The 17,986-nt window shown below is 40.9% G+C and overlaps 1 protein-coding gene and 1 non-coding gene across 2 annotated transcripts; both read left to right on the plus strand.

Annotated features, from left to right (window-relative positions):
• The first annotated feature begins 152 nt into the window (after positions 1-152).
• On the plus strand, positions 153-255 carry LOC115066851. Its single transcript, XR_003846295.1, has one exon. It is a non-coding gene; the product is annotated as a U6 spliceosomal RNA (small nuclear RNA).
• A 12,203-nt stretch (positions 256-12,458) lies between these two features.
• Positions 12,459-15,128, plus strand: Zscan31 (zinc finger and SCAN domain containing 31). The gene is given in 2 exon segments (XM_029553742.1): positions 12,459-12,465; positions 14,128-15,128. Coding segments are annotated over 2 exon segments (780 nt in total). The 3' UTR covers positions 14,901-15,128.
• The last annotated feature ends 2,858 nt before the right edge of the window (positions 15,129-17,986 follow it).

The following is a 17,986-nucleotide window of genomic DNA, read 5'->3' on the forward strand; positions in this document are numbered from 1 at the left end:
GTGCACGCCTTTAATCCCAGTACTTGGGAGGCAGAGACATAGTGTGTTCCAGCCCAGCTGGGGCTACAGGGAGACTCTATCTTAAAAAGACCAAATAAATAAATATTAAAGAGGTTATTCCTTGCTAAATTTACACATAATTTCAATGCAGAGTACTCCCTTTGGCAGTACACATACTGAAATTGTAATGACAGAGAAGATTAGCAGTCCCTGCACAAGGATGACATGAAAATTCATGAAGTGGTCCATACTCTTAAAAAAATTAAATGTAGAGCCAATCAAAATCCCATTAGTGTGTCTTCTGGTCTATTTTAAATTCATATGGAATAATGAAAGAGCCATGAAGCTCCAAGAAAATTTTTGAATAAATGAAAGCAACATGAAACTTGCTCTTCTTGAGGTGAAGATTAATTTTAAAGGCATAGTAGTTTAGACAGTGTAATAGTGACACCACTTAACAGAAGTGGATCTGTGAAACAGATCTGAGGCTGGGGAGACAAATCTGTATGTACAGATGCTCGCCTATACTACGGAAGTAGCATTCCAAGTTACTGGGGAAAGGAAGAGCTACTTGACAAACAGTACTATGATATTTAGATATCTAAATGAAAATATAAGCTATATTAGGTTTCTACTTAGCATGTCATACAAAGATCAATTTCACAAAGTCAAAAAAAAACTTTCACATTTTCAAAGGAAAATATAGGATCATTTCTTTATGAATTCTAGGCAGGATTTCTTCTAAGCTGAACAAAAAATATAACCTGAAGAAAAAATAAATCTGACCCCATTAAAAGTTAAAACTATATATTTACATATAGTAATGCCAGAAACTAGTGGAAAAGACAGTTAAAAGACTGGAAGAATATATTTGTTACACATGGAGTCAAGAAACGATCAATACAGTGATTATATAATGAATATCTGCACATTAAGAAAAATCACAGGCAAAGGGGGAAATGGCTAAGGATATCTACAGGTAATTTGCAGAGAAAGAATCTTGGATGACCTTCCTTTTTTTCTCTATGTAGAGGTCATTCACAGAGGTGGAATCTTGAATGGACTTTGATCTTTTTGCTGCATCTCAAATCAGAATGGGCAAAGAAGGCCTAGTACTTCCTACATGGAAATCAATGTGCATTATGTAGTGATTCTTCCCTTCGAAAAGGATGATCTGCCGAATACCAGATGCCATACCTCTGACATTCATTTAGTGGCTGGCACCTGTGTCTTCACTTGCTACATCTCCCCTTAGTAGCAAATGTATTTTACCAGGGCCTTCAGTATATCATATTTTGCCCATATGGTCTGAATAATTTATCTTCATTAGTGAGAACATACATATCATATTTAAAATTGTCCAGCCAGTCCAACTCTCTCCCCCTCTCCCTCTCTCCCTGCCCTCCCCCTCCCCTCCCCTCCCCCTGGCCCTCCCTCTCCCTCTCTTTCTTGTTTGATACAGGGTCTCACTATGTACCCCCTAGCTGGTGCAGGTCCCTTCTGACTATAATATGATACAGAGGGGAGGAAACCCTGGGAAACAGCTAGAAATCAAACTTCTGTTTGTCTTCTGAAAATATGATTTACTTCTTTTCCTCCTTTCTAAAAGAAATGGAAAATAATGCATTTGCAAATTCAGTGACTACATATTAAAAGGCTGAAGTCTGCTAATCTGCTTCAGAAAATATACTGTGTGTGACACTGCAGCTTCAGCTGTGGGATGATCTCTGTGTTATATATGACTTGGAGTCTTTTGGATAAATACCTGTGAGTGGTGTAGCTGAGTGGATCATATGGTAGGTCTATTTTTAACTTTTTGAGGAACCTCCATACTTATTTCTATAGTGGCTGGACTAGTTTATAGTCCCACAAGCAGGGTCAGCATCCTCATTAGCATTTGATAGTTGTTTCCTTAATGCTATTTTGATTGGAATGAGATGACTCTTAATGTAGATTTAATTTGCATTTTTCTGATAGTATTAGGTTGTTTGATTTCTTAGTTTTCTTTTTTAAAAAAATATAAATTTTATTATTTTTAATGTGTATGACTGTATTGCCTGCATATATGTATGTGTACCCATGTCATGCAATGCCCATGGAAGTCAGAAGAGGGCATCAGAATCCCCTAGAACTGGAGCTACAGAGGGTTGTTAGCCACCTGGAACTGCAGTTAGGGATGGTTATGGTGCTGGGAATCAAAGTGGGGTCCTCTGCAGGAGCAGTGTGATGGCTAATCCTGAGTGTCAATTTGACTGGATCTGGGATTAACTGAAATAAGAGCGATCTCCTTGATTGGATCATCTGAAGCTGGAAGACACACCCTAAATGTGGGTGTTACCTTCTGATGGCAGCCCATATAAAAAGCCATGGTAGAGGAGAGTGCTTGGTTTTTGCTGCTTTCTCTCTCTCTGTCTCTGTCTGTCTCTCTCTCTCTCTCTCTTGTGCTTGCTAGCTCTCTCACTCGCTCGCTGGTGAGTTCATCTTGCTGCTGTAGACTGAAGACTAGCCTATCATTTGGAATTCATCAATGCTAGACTGGGACTATTGAGACATCCAGCCTTGTGGACTGAGGACTATCAGATTCTTAGCCTCTCTAGTGTGGTGCAGCCATTGTTGAACTACTCAGACTCTATCCTGTGAGCTAATCTGATAAATCCTCATATATATTTATATATTCACTCTACTGGTTCTGTTTCTTTAGAGAACTCTGACTAATACAAGCTGTTAGTGCTCTTAACAGCTGAGTCATCTCTCCAGCCCTGATTTCTTAGTTTTCTAATTCATTTGGAGTTGGTTTTTGTACAGGGTGAAAAATAAGGATTTTTGCATTCTCTACTTGTGGATATTCACCTTTCCAACTGTGGAAATTACAGGTGTGAGTCACCACATACACACTTGAGGCAGAAGAAAAGCAATGAAAACAATTCTATAGGAAGAAATGATGAGTATTTAAATGGTAAACCGTGTATAAATGAGACTTTTGTCTTTGTTAATTTCACCAAAAACAATTAATGACCAAGTTAAAGCAAAATAATACCATCCTGAACTGGGAATTGTAACTTGTAGAAATAAAATACATAACGGCAGTATTGTAAAAGACGGACAAGTGCAGAGGAATTATGGTACTTCCCCTTGCATTGCTAGTGATTGCATTCATGGTAGGCAAGCACTCTACCCCTGAGCTACATCCCAGCCCCATGCTCTTGTTTCTCTCTACTGTAGATACATGTGAAATAGAAACTGTGAATGTGAGATAAAGACTAAAAATATGGAGCAGACTGTGAGAAGTTAAAGATGAATATTGTAATTCCCATGGCAACCACTAGAATCCCATCTATTCCCACCACAGCACTGATTCGGAAGAGCATCATAGTTGATCTTATTTCACTTACATGTGTCTCTTCAAATAATCCAAGCCTGGAATGGCGTCTGACACTGTGTTCACATGGTTCATATCCTTGTAGACTTTGAAAATTAAAAAAAAAAAAAAGGTTTCAGCAAAGTGTTTGAAACCATTCCCTGCTCTCAGTTTCCCCCTCTCATATTTTCCTCTTGTTGAGTAGTTCTGAAATACTGACATGATATTTGGGCAAGAGGATAACTGTTAAAAATAAGCCATGTAGGGCTGGAGAGATGGCACAGCTGTTAAAGGCTAAGGCTAACAACCAAAACATGAAAAATAAGTCATTTGAATTGTAATTTGTTTTCATCTTTTTTTTTTTTCCTAGAAGTACTGGGGATTGAATCTGAGACCTCATGCATGCTAGGCAAGTATTCTACCCATGAGCCCAATTCCCACCCCTTGAATTGCAATCTGGAAAAATACCTTTTTAAGAAACAAATGAAAAGGGCTTGGATAGATGACTCAGCAGTTAAGAGTGTGTAGAGTTCTTCCAGAGGACCTGAGTTTGATTCCCAGCACCTGCATCAGGCAGCTCACAAATACCTGTAACCCCAGCTCCAGGGGATTTGATGCTGCAGGCACCAGCACTCATGTGCAGAGACTCACACATATACACATGATTAAAAATAAAATACATCTTTTAAAAAAGAAATAAATGACAAAATAAACTGAGAGAAAATTCCAATAAAAATTAATGGACTGTGAGAATCAGAAGCAATAATAATTATAAACAAATTATCTTTGACATTAGAAAACAAATTATAATTAAGCAAAAATGTTTTAGAATATATGAAGGCAGTAATTCGCTATAAGGAGTATTTCACTGCAGTGCTGCTGGGGACCAAACACAGGATATTGCATATTCTAAATACATGCTTTATCACTGAATTATGTCTCCAGTCCTCAAAAAGCTCTTGTACTATTCAATTACCTAATTAATGAAAAGAAGTAAATCACACCTCAATTAACACACCGAAAAGTGATATAAATTCTTTTAAATAATTTTTTTCTGTCTTTTTAAGAGTTTCTTTCTGTAGCCCAGCAGGCCTGGAAATCACTATGTAGACCAGGCTGGCCTTGAACTCACAGAGATCTGCTTGCCTCTGCCTCCAGAGTACTGGGATTAAAGGCATGCACCACCACAGCCAGCTATTAAATTAATTTTTTTGTTGTTTGGGGCTTTCTGTGACAATGTATTACTATGTAGCCACAGCCGCCTTTGAACTCATTGTGTGGCCCAGGCTGACCTCACAGTTATGGTGATCCTCCTGCCTCAGCTCCTGAGTGAAGGAATTACAATGTAATCCACTGATCCTGGATGAAATTTAAATTCTTGCACATTGACATAAAATACCAACATTAACAAAATGTATGATATTTGTTGTATGAACCTTTCCTGGGGAGAGGTGAACAAACATCAACTCATCCTAGAGAGGGCACCAGTGACAGACCAAGGTAATGATTCCCAAGTCCAGCTTGATAAACTAATGAGTTCATTTGGCTTACTTACAGAAGCATGGGTGAGTGGTTACTTATGGAGTGTGGGTAGCTCCAAAGACCTGCATCACCAAAAAGTTTGACTCCTACAAATGACGACATCTCCATAGCCGCAAAGATCTCTCCCTTCAGTTAACCTCTCACACTCTGTATTCTAGCATTACTAAAGACCATTAGCTCACATACAGCTGGAACAGAGTTACGTGCAGCTGACAGGCATATAAGGGCAGAATGGCTGAAATCTCAGGTGATGAACTAATGACTTTCTCCATCCCTCCTACGAGGGAACATCAGTGGGCCCAATCTTGAGGGTCTTTTGTAAGAAATCATAGCGGCCTTGAAAATGGTAATGACTGTTATGATGGGAGACAGTGTTCTGCAATAGTCTTTGACAATGAAGACACCAAAGACCAAGAAGTCAGTGTTATCAATACAAAGGGATTCTGGGATTAATCCCCCATACTTAAAACCTTATAATATTTTGAAATCTCCTAGTTGAAAAAACTCGATTGTCCAAATATTAACATTTATAACAATATAAATGCTTTGGACCAGCCATGGTACATACAGAACTACTGTATCTTCTTATTTCTGGAAAACTTTAAAGATTTATTAATTTAAATGTTATGTGTATAAATGTCTGCATTTATGTGTGTGCACCATGTTCATGCCTGGTGCCCATGGCAGCCAGAACCCCTTGGAACTGGAGTTATAGACAGTTGTGAGCCATCATGTGGGTGCTGGGAACCAAACTGAGGTCCTCTGCAAGAACAGCCAGTGCTCTTAGGCGCTGAGACATCTCTCCAGTCCCCAAAGTCATATTCTTGTGTAAATACCTGAATATTATGTATTTTAAAGTCTTGTTGTTTTTGAACATACAGAAAACACATGTGGGTTCTGGAATCAAACCCAGATCCTCTGCAAGAGCAGCAAGTACTTTTACCTGCTGGGCTCTCTCTCCAGCCCTGTTTCTGGAAAATTTTAAGTTATAAAATTAATATACAGAGAGAGGCTTAAGATGTAGTTCAGGTGGTAGAGTTTTACTCTAGCATGCATGGAAACCCAGAGAAAACCCTGATTTAAATCCCCAGCACCATATATACAGGGCAGAGGCATACACCTGTAATTCCAACACTTGGGAGATAGACAGGAGGAGGAGAGTTTAAGATCATCCATGGTCACATACTAAGTTGGAGGCCACGCTAGTGTACATAAGACCTTGTCTCAAAAAGCAATTAATGTACAAAGTTGTAGTTGAAGGACATAAAGTCAAAGACATGAGAAAATATTGTACATATGTGCCATGTGTCAGTTAAATAATAAAAACTATTATTTCTCTGATTTTGCTTGTCATATTTGTAAGACTTTAAAATCTGCATCATATAATGTGATTTTTCCACTGAAAGTCTCCATTTGATACCATATTTATAATTGTGATTTTTTTCTTAGAGTTGTTCTCCTAAATTGTATAAGATAGCTCTTCCTCTTTATTTTGTATCATAAAATTCATGAGAGTGGGGGACTTGGGTTCATCATTATGATATCCAGCTCCAAAAGTAAACCTTTGGCACAAAATTGTATCAAACAGACTGAATAATTAACTTTAAATTTCAATTAAGAGTTTAAACTTGTTATTCCAGCACTTGAGAGGTGGAGGCAGGGGGACCAGGAGTTCAAGGTCATTCTAGGCTACATAGTTCAAGGTCAGACTGAGCTACATGAAACTCTGTTTCAAAAGATAAAACACATCAACAAAACCTTTTGACATGTATTATCTGTTTCTTCTCCATTTCTGTGGTCGTTGCCTTCATTCTGTCTGACTCTCACAATTTTCACTAGAATTCTATAGCAGCTCTCCTTATCCATCTCCCTGACCATATTCTCTTCCCTGTAGTCTGTCCTTCACAAGGCTGCCACAGAAACACTTCCAGATGCAAATTTGGTCATCTGCCCAGATTCCTCTGCTAGGGATGCAGGAAAAGTGAGTGCTGGTGGCTTTTGTCACATACTCTACTTTCCAGTCATGCAGACTTGCTCAATTCTTTGAAGGCCTCAAAGTATCTCAAACCAATCTGGCAGAAAAAATGACGTAACTTTTCCAAATAGTATTTGCTTAAGAGTTTGGAATACTGTTAAAGTATTATTCAGTACTGTAAAAGCACTATTAAAGTTAATGGTAGGCCTTTATTATAACCACATCTTTTAATATTCTCTTTAAGTAAACTACGATATTAAGGGCTGGGCTATTTGACTCACTAATTGACAGCTGTTCGATCATTCCTCTCTGCCCTAAGTGCCTTGAATAAGGACTATTTGTCATGTAACCAGCTGGGCTGCTGTCATGTCAATCCAATTGCTTCAAACACTCTGTGGAAGCTACATGGCAACTTCAGTGCCTCTCCAGAAGGCCTTTTCAGAAGCTGTAGCACCAGCAGGCATTGTATGATGCTGCCTACTGCTGGAACTTGAGAATTATAATAGTTTCCAAGTTCCAGGACTGCTGGAGGTTGAAACCCAGAGCAACAAGCCTCCAACTTTAATATCTAGAGCCATTAGCTCTCTAGCTTCCAAAGCCTGGAGAAATAAGGCCCCAACTCTCAAGGCTTGAAGCTGGAAGCATCTACGGTCTTCCAGTCCATAACCCTAGGCCTTGAGTACAAAAGGGTCCAGTTATTGTCAACACAAAAAGAGTCCAGCCTCATCTACTCATGTCTCTCAAGGAAGAGCCCCCAGTCAGCTGATTGTTACCAGTGAGATTACTGCTTCTCCTCGGGAGTGAACTCATTATGGAATTATCTGTCTGTAGGGGTCTGCTGTTCTTGGTGCCCAAGTGACTGCAGATTTAGGAAGATGACTGATGACTTTCAGGTGCTGTTTTAGGGGTCTGAGACAAGAAGTGGCAAAAGTTGGCCATAAGATACCTCGATTAGTCTTATCTTTTGACTTGAGCCTTGGTGAGGGATGAGTATCATCCATTTTTAGACAGACACTCCTTGGATGATTAACACCTTTGTCCAGAGCTGAGCAGGAATCCTACATAAAGAAGACAGAAAATGAGAGTAGAGGGGATAGGCCTGTATTGTGGGTTTAGTTACTTTGTGGCCCAAGTAAAAAAATCTACTTTTCAGCAAGCCAATTTCTAAGTTACCTGTTATACATATATAAAATTTAGTATTCCAACTGATTTACCAGTTTTGTTTTGTTTGTTTTTTTTTACTTTCACAAAGAAGGCAGTTCTCCATAGTTACTTACATACCCATCTTCTAGACTTTGAGGTTCCAGGAGATGGGCAGAGGAATAAAACAAAAAAACAGCAACAATTTTATATTTTCATGTATCTCCCCGCCCCCTTCCCTCCCTCTCCTCCGTGCTGGCAGTCATCCATCTGAGGTAGGGGACAGATTCGACTGCGGACCGAAATGGATGAGATCCACGCAGGGAACTGGGCGGTCCCTCCAGGCCCCGCCGTTTTGGTTTCTGTGCAGCGGCATCGCCCCCTACTGACTCGGATTCCCACAGTGGGGCTCAACAGTCATGCGGTCACCAAGGTACAAACTCGCAATTTCTACAGAAAAGCTGCTCCTACGAACAGGAAAAGGAGGCTTAGTTTGGTGCCTGGGCTCAGGACTGATGACGCACTTCCGGCTCTGTGGTTGGGCTCGGGAAAGCAGTCTCCCAGGCGGACCGAATCCCGAGCTTGCTTGCAGACGGGAGATGGGGGCAGCTGGGCGGGCGCGATCCAGCTTTGTTCTGGAGCCCAGACTGGGTGGTACCTGGTGGGGTTTGGAGGCACAGGAGAGGTAGAGGCATTGATGACTGACTGTTTGAAATTGATTATGCTGGGGGCGGAACCCAGGGTGTTGTGCTTGGTAGGCAAGCCCTTTCCTCTGAGCTGCTTTCCCAAACCTCTAATCTTTTGATGCTGGGGATGGAAGCCGGGACTCCCGCATGCCTGCTACCATTCTGTCTTTGAGCCACACTTCTAGCCATGATTTATTTCATAAATGCTAACATTTGTTGCATGTTTTTCTTTTGTAAAAAATTACTACTATCATGATTTGACACCCCTCAGTATTAACGCATTCCGAAGGACATTTTCCTACCTAATATATTATTAACAGGCACAACAAAAAACAGGAGTGCTCCTTAATGTGTTAACACCTAGTTCGTGTCCAAATCTCTGCTACCAATAGTTGTCCCATAGATGTCTTTTGTAGTTGATTTGTACCAACTAGGATGCAATCGTGGGACACTTGTTTTTTCAAGTCTCCTTTAATCTAGTTATATCCTGCCCCTCGCCTCTCTTCTTCCCATTCCATTGTCTTGTTGAAGAAACCCCACTGGTCCTATAAATTATCTGCTTCTAGATTTGCTTGTTTCTTCATAATATTTGTTATTTATCTATTTCCCTATTGTAATCAGTTATCCTTTGGAATTATACAAAATCACATTATTTCTTTGTTGTTGCTAAGAATGTTGAAGCTAATGGGAAAATGCTCTTTAATGCTTTCTGTCATGTTTTTAGTTTAATGAAGGAAAACGGGAACACTCAAATGCTGCATTTGTTTCACTGAATGGCAAACAGTAGGCACTTAGTAAATATTTATGAAATGATTTCTTTGTGGGTAATACATAGAAACTGAATGTTAAATTTAGGAAGAACTCTCCTGATTCTCCAGGAATATACTTTGAATATGCCTTGCAAATTACAGCTTTTATTTCAGTGTGTTGTAATTGTATCCCAGGAGTTACAAGCTCCTGGCTGTTCCCAGTTCAGCACAGTTCCATAAATGTCTATCTAGTGAATGAACTGCATTTATAAAACTTAATCTGTTTCTCCTTTTAGTTTTATCTATTTTCAGTCATATATTCTTTAAATTTTTTTCTTTATTTTTATTTGTATGATTGTTATACTTGCATATGTGTAAGTGCACCCATGTTGTGCAGTGCCCACAGAGTACAGAAGAGGGTGTCAGATTCCCTAGAACTGGAGTTGCAGATGGTTGCTAGCCACCACGTAGGTGCTGGGATTTGAACCCAGTCTTCTGTAAGAACAGCCAGTGCTCTTAACTATTGAGCCATCTCTCCAGCCCCTGCAGTTATATATTCTTAAAATATTTTATTTTTATTTTATGTGTGTAAGTGTAAGTGTATTGCTTGCATGTAGGTAGGTGCACCTGTGTCTCGCAATGCCTGCAGATGTCCGAAGAGGTGTTGGATTCCCTGGAACTGGAGTTACAGATGGATGTTAGCTGCTATGTGTATGCTGGTAATTGAACCTGGGTCCTCAGCAAGAGCAGCCAGTGCTCTTTAATTGCTGAACTATCTCTCCAGCCCCTATTTTTCAGTTATATTAAAGTACAGACTATGGTAACTTCTTACCTAAGTGGACATCTTTCCAGCATGAGTGCAGTAGCTTTACTCCTACCTTCTTTCAGCTTCCTTTCTGGCTTCTACTTTTTCTTTTGCCCCCATTTTTCCACCCAGTAGCAGAATGCCACCATGGAGGTACTTGCCACCATGCCTGACAACCTGACAATCTGGGACTCACATGATGGAAGGAGATAACTGCCTCCCACAAGTTGTCCTCTGACTTTTACTTGGGTACTCTGGTGCTATTAGCCCATTACCAAATCAAGTCACATAGTTGAACTCAGAGTCACAACGGTGGGAGGTAGTTACAAATCCATGACGACAGGGAAGACAAATCCATTCATGTGCTTTGCCCATATCCTTTTTTTTTCAGTTTCCAAATGTGTAAGTACCTATATATACATACCTTTTTGTTTTATTTTTAAAATATTTATTATTTTTTATTTTATGTGTATGAATGTATTGCCTGCATGTGTGTGTGTAAGCGCACCTGTGTCATGCAATGCAATGCCTGAGGAGGTCAGAAGAGGGTGTCAGATCCCTTGGAACTGGAGTTACAAATTACAGACAGTTGTTAGCTGCCATGTAGGTGCCGGGAATTGAACCCAGATCTTCTGCAAGAACAGCCAGTGCTCTTAACTGCTGAGCTATCCCTCCAGCCCCACATATCTTTTTATTAACATAAATCATAACATTCTATTTATTGTTTCCATTTTTTGTATTTTTCTCACTACTTTTACACTCATACATCCATTGTCAGGTGTGTGCTCCTAAAGAAGAGTCAATCGCAATTTTCTTTTCACTTCACATGGATGTGAGCCTCCTAAATCAATTCCAGAATGGTTTCAATACAGAGTCAGGGTGTACTTGATTGAGATTGTGAAGTTAGAAGAAGACCCTCTTTGGGACCAAGAAACCTACCTTCTAATGAACAGCTTTTCTGGCCAGGAGGCATCACTTCAACTTTTTAGGAAGTTTTGTTACCAAGAGACTCCTGGTCCCCAAGAAGCTCTGAGCCAGTTTCGGGAACTCTGTCATCAGTGGCTAAGGCCAGAAACCCACACCAAGGAGCAGATCCTGGAGCTGTTGGTGCTGGAGTAGTTCCTGACCATCTTGCCTGAGGACCTACAGGCCTGGGTGCAGGCACAGCATCCAGAGAGTGGGGAGGACACAGTGGCTGTGCTTGAAGATCTGGAGCAAGAGCTTAGTGAACCTGGGAACCAGGTAAGATGGTGAGGATGGGCTTGTAGGCATCAAATACTGAAGAAAGCATGGAGTTTGGTGGGAGGTTGGTTCTCTGTTGCTATGGGAACCTTAATGGCTTATAAAAACAATGTTGTCTCACAGTTTTTGTGAATTGGGACTTTGGGTGCTGCTTGGGAGAATTTCATGAGGTGTCAGTGATGACGTCAGTCAAGACTCTAGTGTAGTCGTTGATGGAATGGCTGAGGCCAACAGACCCACCTCAAGACAACTCAGTTGTTTGGGTGTTGATGGCTTCAATTGCTCTCTGGCTGCTGGCAGGAGGTTTTAATTTTATTTATTTATTTTTTCCATGTTGGTTTCTTTGTAGTTGTTCTACATGGAGAATGGTCCACAATAACTTTTCAGTTTTGAATGAGTTAAGTATAAAGCAAGCAGAAGTAGAAGAACAAACAGTGAGCAGATAAATAGTCGAACATCCGATCAGACGCATCATCTGGCAGAAATGACTGGGGAAGTAGCAGTGAGCATCACAAGGATGCTTTCTGTGGATGCAGTCCCTTACCTTTAAAAAAAATCTATTATATGTGTACGTTAGTGCAGGTGTGCATGTGCCATGGCATGTGTGTGGAGGTCAGAGGACAACACTTTAGGAGTTGGTTCTCTCCTTTTGTTTTGAGGTATGTCCTCTGCGTCTCTTGCTCTGTGTATGCCATGCAGGCTGGCCTGTGAACTTCTGGGCAGTTGTCCTGTCTCCACTTCCCATCTTGCTGTAGGAATGCCGGAATAATACATGTGTGCCACTGCATCTGACTTTCCTGGGTTCTGGGGATCAAACTCAGGTCATCAGGCTTGAATGGCAAGCACTTGTACATGCTGAGCACTCAACATTCATAAACTCTTATCTTTAAAAATTTGCCTTAGTTCTCTAGTAGTCACTCCATCTATTTTATTCCAAGCTTTCATTCAGCTTACTGGGGGAATGGAGGGTAGTGGAGTCTGGGCTCTGACCTGATTCAATCCACAGTTTTTATAGGGTTTTCCATGTCATTTCTTAGCAGTATACCACTGGTGGGTTTAAACCATGATTTCCCATAATTTATAGCATAGTTGTCTATGCATTCCAGGACAATTAAAAGAAATTTCTTTTTGTGGTTAAGAAGTCAAGCTTAGGCTTGATAACAAAAACAGATGTAGTAAGCAAGTGTTACTTGCCTTACAACAGGACAGTTGTTCCATTAGATAGTTGTGGTGTTTGTTTCTGGCCTCCTGTGTTCTCCATTTTACCACAGTTTAACAATATTGACTAAGGAAACCATAAGATAACTAATAAAATATAAAATCAGCCAAAACCAATCACATGCATATATAAAATATCTATAAGGGCTTATTTCTTTCCCTCTTCAGTAGAAGGCATATTACACTAGGATTGTTTTTGAGTGTTGTTATGACACTTTAGCTGGCTTCCCCAGTGGAAAGAAAGAACGGAAAAAGCCACAGTGTTGTAGTTCTTGTCAAGAAGTCAAACACCATCATTTCTCTCATACTTTCTGTTCAGTAGAAATGAACCGTCAGATACAGCATACACTAGGGTGAGGGAAATTAGGTCCTCCCTCCCCCCTTTTCTTTCTGATACTGAGGATTGAACCCAGGGCCTTACACATGCTAGGCAAGAGCATTACAACTGATAAGATAGACTTCATCCCCTTTTAAATTATGTCTTAAGTTGCCCAGGCTGGCTTTTAACTTGTGATTTTCTTCAGCCTCCTGTGTAACTTAGGGTTGTGCTACCCAAACCCAGCTAGATCTCACCTTTTAAAGGGAGCCATACCAAATAACGTGACCTAATAACAAGCACACCTTTTAAAGGGAGACGCACCAAATAACATGACCTAATAACAAGCGTACTTTACTGGTTCACTTTTGTTCTTCTCTTTCTGCTCTTCCGTGGGAAATAGAATTCTGGTCCTTCCATTGAATCATCTCATTATAAAATGTTTCATATGGTTCCATATGCTATCTTGCATTAATTATTAGTTTGGGCTTTCACAGTTCTCTTATAAATCTGCATATACTTGCCTTCCAGCCACAGATCAGAAGCATGAACATTCTGGAGTGTTCTCAGAAGATGTGGTACTTCCAAAGGCCAAGCAAGAATCAACAGTCACCCAGTCCATGGTGACACAACTCAAATAATGACTCCTTTGGCCTCCACCAATTTCAAGAACAAGGTAAGGACTCTTACAGGTTTTAAGAGATGGTTCTGAGTAGGGTGTTAGTTACGACTGTGATTCTGGGACCAAATTGCCTGTGCTGGAGTTAAGTATTGCTACTAAATAGCTCTTGACAATCAGCCTGAGCCTTCAGCTTATATATCTCTAGCATGGAAAAATCATAGTCCCTTGGGAAAAGAGTTAGTTGAAGATTTAATAAGTTAATGTGAGTGGAACACTTAGAATAATGCCTTGCAGCGAATACACTGTAGTACCTGCCTGTGCATATCCTATGAGCCTTGCTTCCTCTCCAGCCATTTCTACAGTGCTGGTGACCGTAATGTCCCTCTCTAACCCACCCTTACATTTTACTGCCAGTTTTGCATTCTTGGGATGTATCTTTCTGATATGAAATTGTCCGTCCATTTATTACTCCAGGTGGTAAAACTATACCTATAAATCAGGAGTTGGCTTCAAAGCAAGAAATCTTAAACAAAGCAGAACATTTTGGGACTAGAAGACTTCAGAAAGATGCTCTTCTGAATCCTAAGTACAGAGAAGCTTGTAAATATAAGAGGATAGAAAAGCAGTGTCAACACCCTGCTGGAGAGAGATGCTACAGATGCAATGAATGTGGGAAAAGCTTCACTCAGAGCTCAGTCCTCATTCAGCATCAGAGAATCCACACTGGAGAGAAGCCATATAAAGGTGAAGAGTGTGGGCAGGCATTCAACCAGAAATCAGGCCTGAATGAACATCAGCGGAGCCATACTGGAGAGAAACCTTATCAATGTAAAGAGTGTGGGAAAGCCTTCAGTGCCGACAATGACCTCATTAGACACAGAAGAATTCACACAGGAGAAAAACCCTATGAATGTGAAGCCTGTGGGAAAGCTTTCCGCCTTAGCTCACATCCTGTCCCGCATCAGCAGATACACACCAGAGAGAAGCGCTACCAGTGTAATGAGTGAGGCAAAGTCTTCATTGAGAATGCGGAGCTTTTCCAGCATCTCTGCATCCACACTGCTGAGAAATCTTGTTAGTGTAGTCAGTGCAGTAAAAACTTTAGTAGCTGGACACTCCGTATGACTCACCAGAGAAGCCACACAGGAGAGAGACCTTACAAATGTGATGAGTGTGGGAAAGCCTTCAGTCATCACTGGAACCTTATTAGGCATTTTAGAACACATACTCTTGCTCAACTGGACTAATTCTGTGGACTTGGCAGGCCCCTAAATGGTGTCATCTTAGAAAGCATGACCTATTTTAGTCTTAAGAAATTTGTTTTGCTTTGGAATGAATCGCTTGTCTAAAAACCAGATACTGGATAGGTGCCTGTGGGTGTTCCAGACAGCCTTTGAATTCCCTATCCCTAGTTTATCCCTAATGATCTCCCTTAAAGCAAACAAATCTTGGAATAAACTGGAACAGAGAAGCTGTTCTTGAGTAATACTGATTATTGAACAACTCTACTTGTTTGACTTATTTTTTTAGTGCACTTAATTTTTTATTGAGCTTTTAAAACTTCATACAGTATTTCCCACTCACATCCAGACCCCTTCCCCCATCCATGCCCCTCCCCCCACCAAACTCTGTGTACTCTGCCATACATGCTGAGTCCTATTCAATCAGGCATTTGTACCCAAATGTCCTTCAGTGCAAATGCGTCCACTAGAATCTAATCAGCCCATCCAGTGGTCGTATGCAAGTCACATTCACCCTCACCCAGCATCAACCAGTCTCAAATAGTTCTTGATCTAGTGCTGCCCCCCCCCACTATTTCTCACCTCCCCTTTGGGCCCTTGTTTGATTCAGCTGACATGGGTCCTGTGTTGGATGCCACTGCTCTGCCCCGGGCACACATGAACAAGCCTCCATTGGCCTCGAAACCTCCACCTCATTCTTTCATGAACCAGCCCTGGCTCTAACAATCTTTCAGCCTCCTCTTCCGCAGTGGTCTCTGAGGTGTGGGCAGGTGAGGTTCCATATAGGAGTCCCATCCTACACTCTACAGTCTCTTATTCTCCAAAAGTTGGCCAGTTGAGGCCTTCTGTGTGTAACACACTCTGATGTACGTGGAAGCCTCACTGGTGAGAGTTGAGGGGCATATTAGCCCTCTCTAGACCCCGTGTTCCACTATGCTCCATGAGCCTTAGTTGTAGAGATTCGACTGTAGGTGTGTCACCTAGTACTGGGCATCCCCCAGGTGCATGTTCTCTATGCCTGATCAGATGTACAACTCTGCAGAAGCCTCCATTTGTTGCAAAAAAACCTTCTTTGATGAGTGCTATATGGCATGTTTGTCCCTCTAAGGGAGGTCTTTTCTACCTGGCACTACATTTCCTACCAAGCAGCTTCTAGGTATACATATACATTAATGTTCAGTTACTCCACGTGCATTTTTCAAAGGTTTCCAGGACATCGCTTTTCACTCTAAGTTTCCTAGACCCCTGAGAGTCACTCATTGCCACTCTTTCTTCTCCCACTTGGGTTCCGTCCTCCCTCCCTCCCTAGTCATAGTGTCCTCTTTATCCCCATCCTCCCCCCAATACCTTCTGACTCCTGCTATCTTAAAAAATATTTTTATTGCTAATAAAACCTGCAGAGGGAAGCATAAAACAGCGGTCATAAAAGATAAGAACCTGAGTGTGGTGACACTTGCCTTTAATCACAGCACTCAGGAGGCACAGTAGGCAGTTCTGTGAGGTTGAGGCTAGTTAGTCTACATACTAAGTTCCAAGCCAGTTGGATCTACAAGAAGACTGTTTCAAAAAAAATGAAAGAAAATTATAAGAACCGAATTGGCTCTTTGTGGTCCCCTTGAATCTCTTGCTGTCATAACTTGCCTTCTCATCAGAGGATGACAGACCAGTAATCTATGACTTCTGTAGTTTCTATTTCTTTGCTTTTCAGAGGCTCTCAGATCCCCTGGGACTGGAGTTATGGACAGTTGTTAGCTGCCATGCGGGGGCTAAGATTCGAACCTGGGTCTTCTGCAAGAACAACCAGTGTTCTTAACTGCTGAGCCATCTCTCCAGCCCCAATTTCATCTTTTCTAACAGTTGAGTAGAACTCCATTGAATACATGTACCACATTGTCATTAATCATTCATCAGTTGAGGGGCATTTAGGTTGTTTCCATTTCTTAGCTATTGTGAAGAGAGCAGCAACAAACATGGATGTACAGGTATCTCTACAGTATGATGAGTCCTTTGGCTATATGCCAAGGAGTGTTATCACTGGATCATACGGTAGGTTCATTTTTAGTTTTCTGAGGGTTCTCCACCCTGCTTTCCATAGTGGTTGCATGTATTTCCATTCCCACCAGCAGTGAATGAGCGTTCCTCTTTCTCCACATCCTCTCCAGCATTTGGAGTCTTTCATTCTCTTGATCTTGGCCAATCTGACTGGAGTAGGATGAAATCTTAAAGGGTTTTGATTTGCATTTCTCTAATTACTAGGGATGTTGAGGACTTTTTTCAGGTGCATCTTAGCCATTTTTACTTCTTCACTTGAGAACTCTGTTTAGGTCTATCACCATCTTTTTATTGGGTCATTTACTTTCTTATTACTTTCTTTTTTTGAGTTCTTTGTATATTCTGGATATTAATCCTCTGCCAGATGTGTATTTGGTGAAGATTTTCTCCCATGCAGTGGGTTTCCTCTTCCCTTCATTAGTTATTTCTTTTGTGGTACAGAAACTTTGTAATTTAATGAGGTTCCACTTATTGATTGTTGACCTTAGTGCCTGAGCAGCTGGTGTCCGGTTTAGAAAGTGCTTTCCTGTGCCTCTATCTTGGAGGGTGCTGCCTATGTTGTCCTCTAGAAGTTTCTGAGTTTCAGGTTTTAAACTGAGGTCTTTGATCCATTTGGAGCTGACTCTTGTGCGGAGTGAAAGAGAAGGGTCAAGTTTCATTTTTCTGCACGTGGAGATCCAGTTTTGCCAGCACCACTTGTTGAAGATGCTATCTTTCTTCCGTTGTGTGTTCTTAGCACCTTTGTTGAATATCAGGTGGCTGAAGTTATGTGAACTCATGTTTGGGTCTTCTATTTTGTTCCATTGATCTACATGTCTATTTTTGTGCCAGTACCATGCTGTTTTTATGACTATAGCTCTGTAATATAATCTGAGATCTGGTATGGTGATCCCTCCAGCATTGTTCTTTTTGCCCAAGATTGTTTTGGCTATCCAAGGTCCTTTGTGATTCCATATGAATTTTAAGATGATTTTGTCAAGCTCTGTGAAGAATGTCATGGGTATTTTGATTGGGATTGCATTGAATTTATAAATTACTTT

This window comes from Nannospalax galili, unplaced genomic scaffold (assembly GCF_000622305.1).
Source record: "Nannospalax galili isolate Female #2095 unplaced genomic scaffold, S.galili_v1.0 scaffold2324, whole genome shotgun sequence".
Lineage (NCBI taxonomy): Eukaryota > Metazoa > Chordata > Mammalia > Rodentia > Spalacidae > Nannospalax > Nannospalax galili.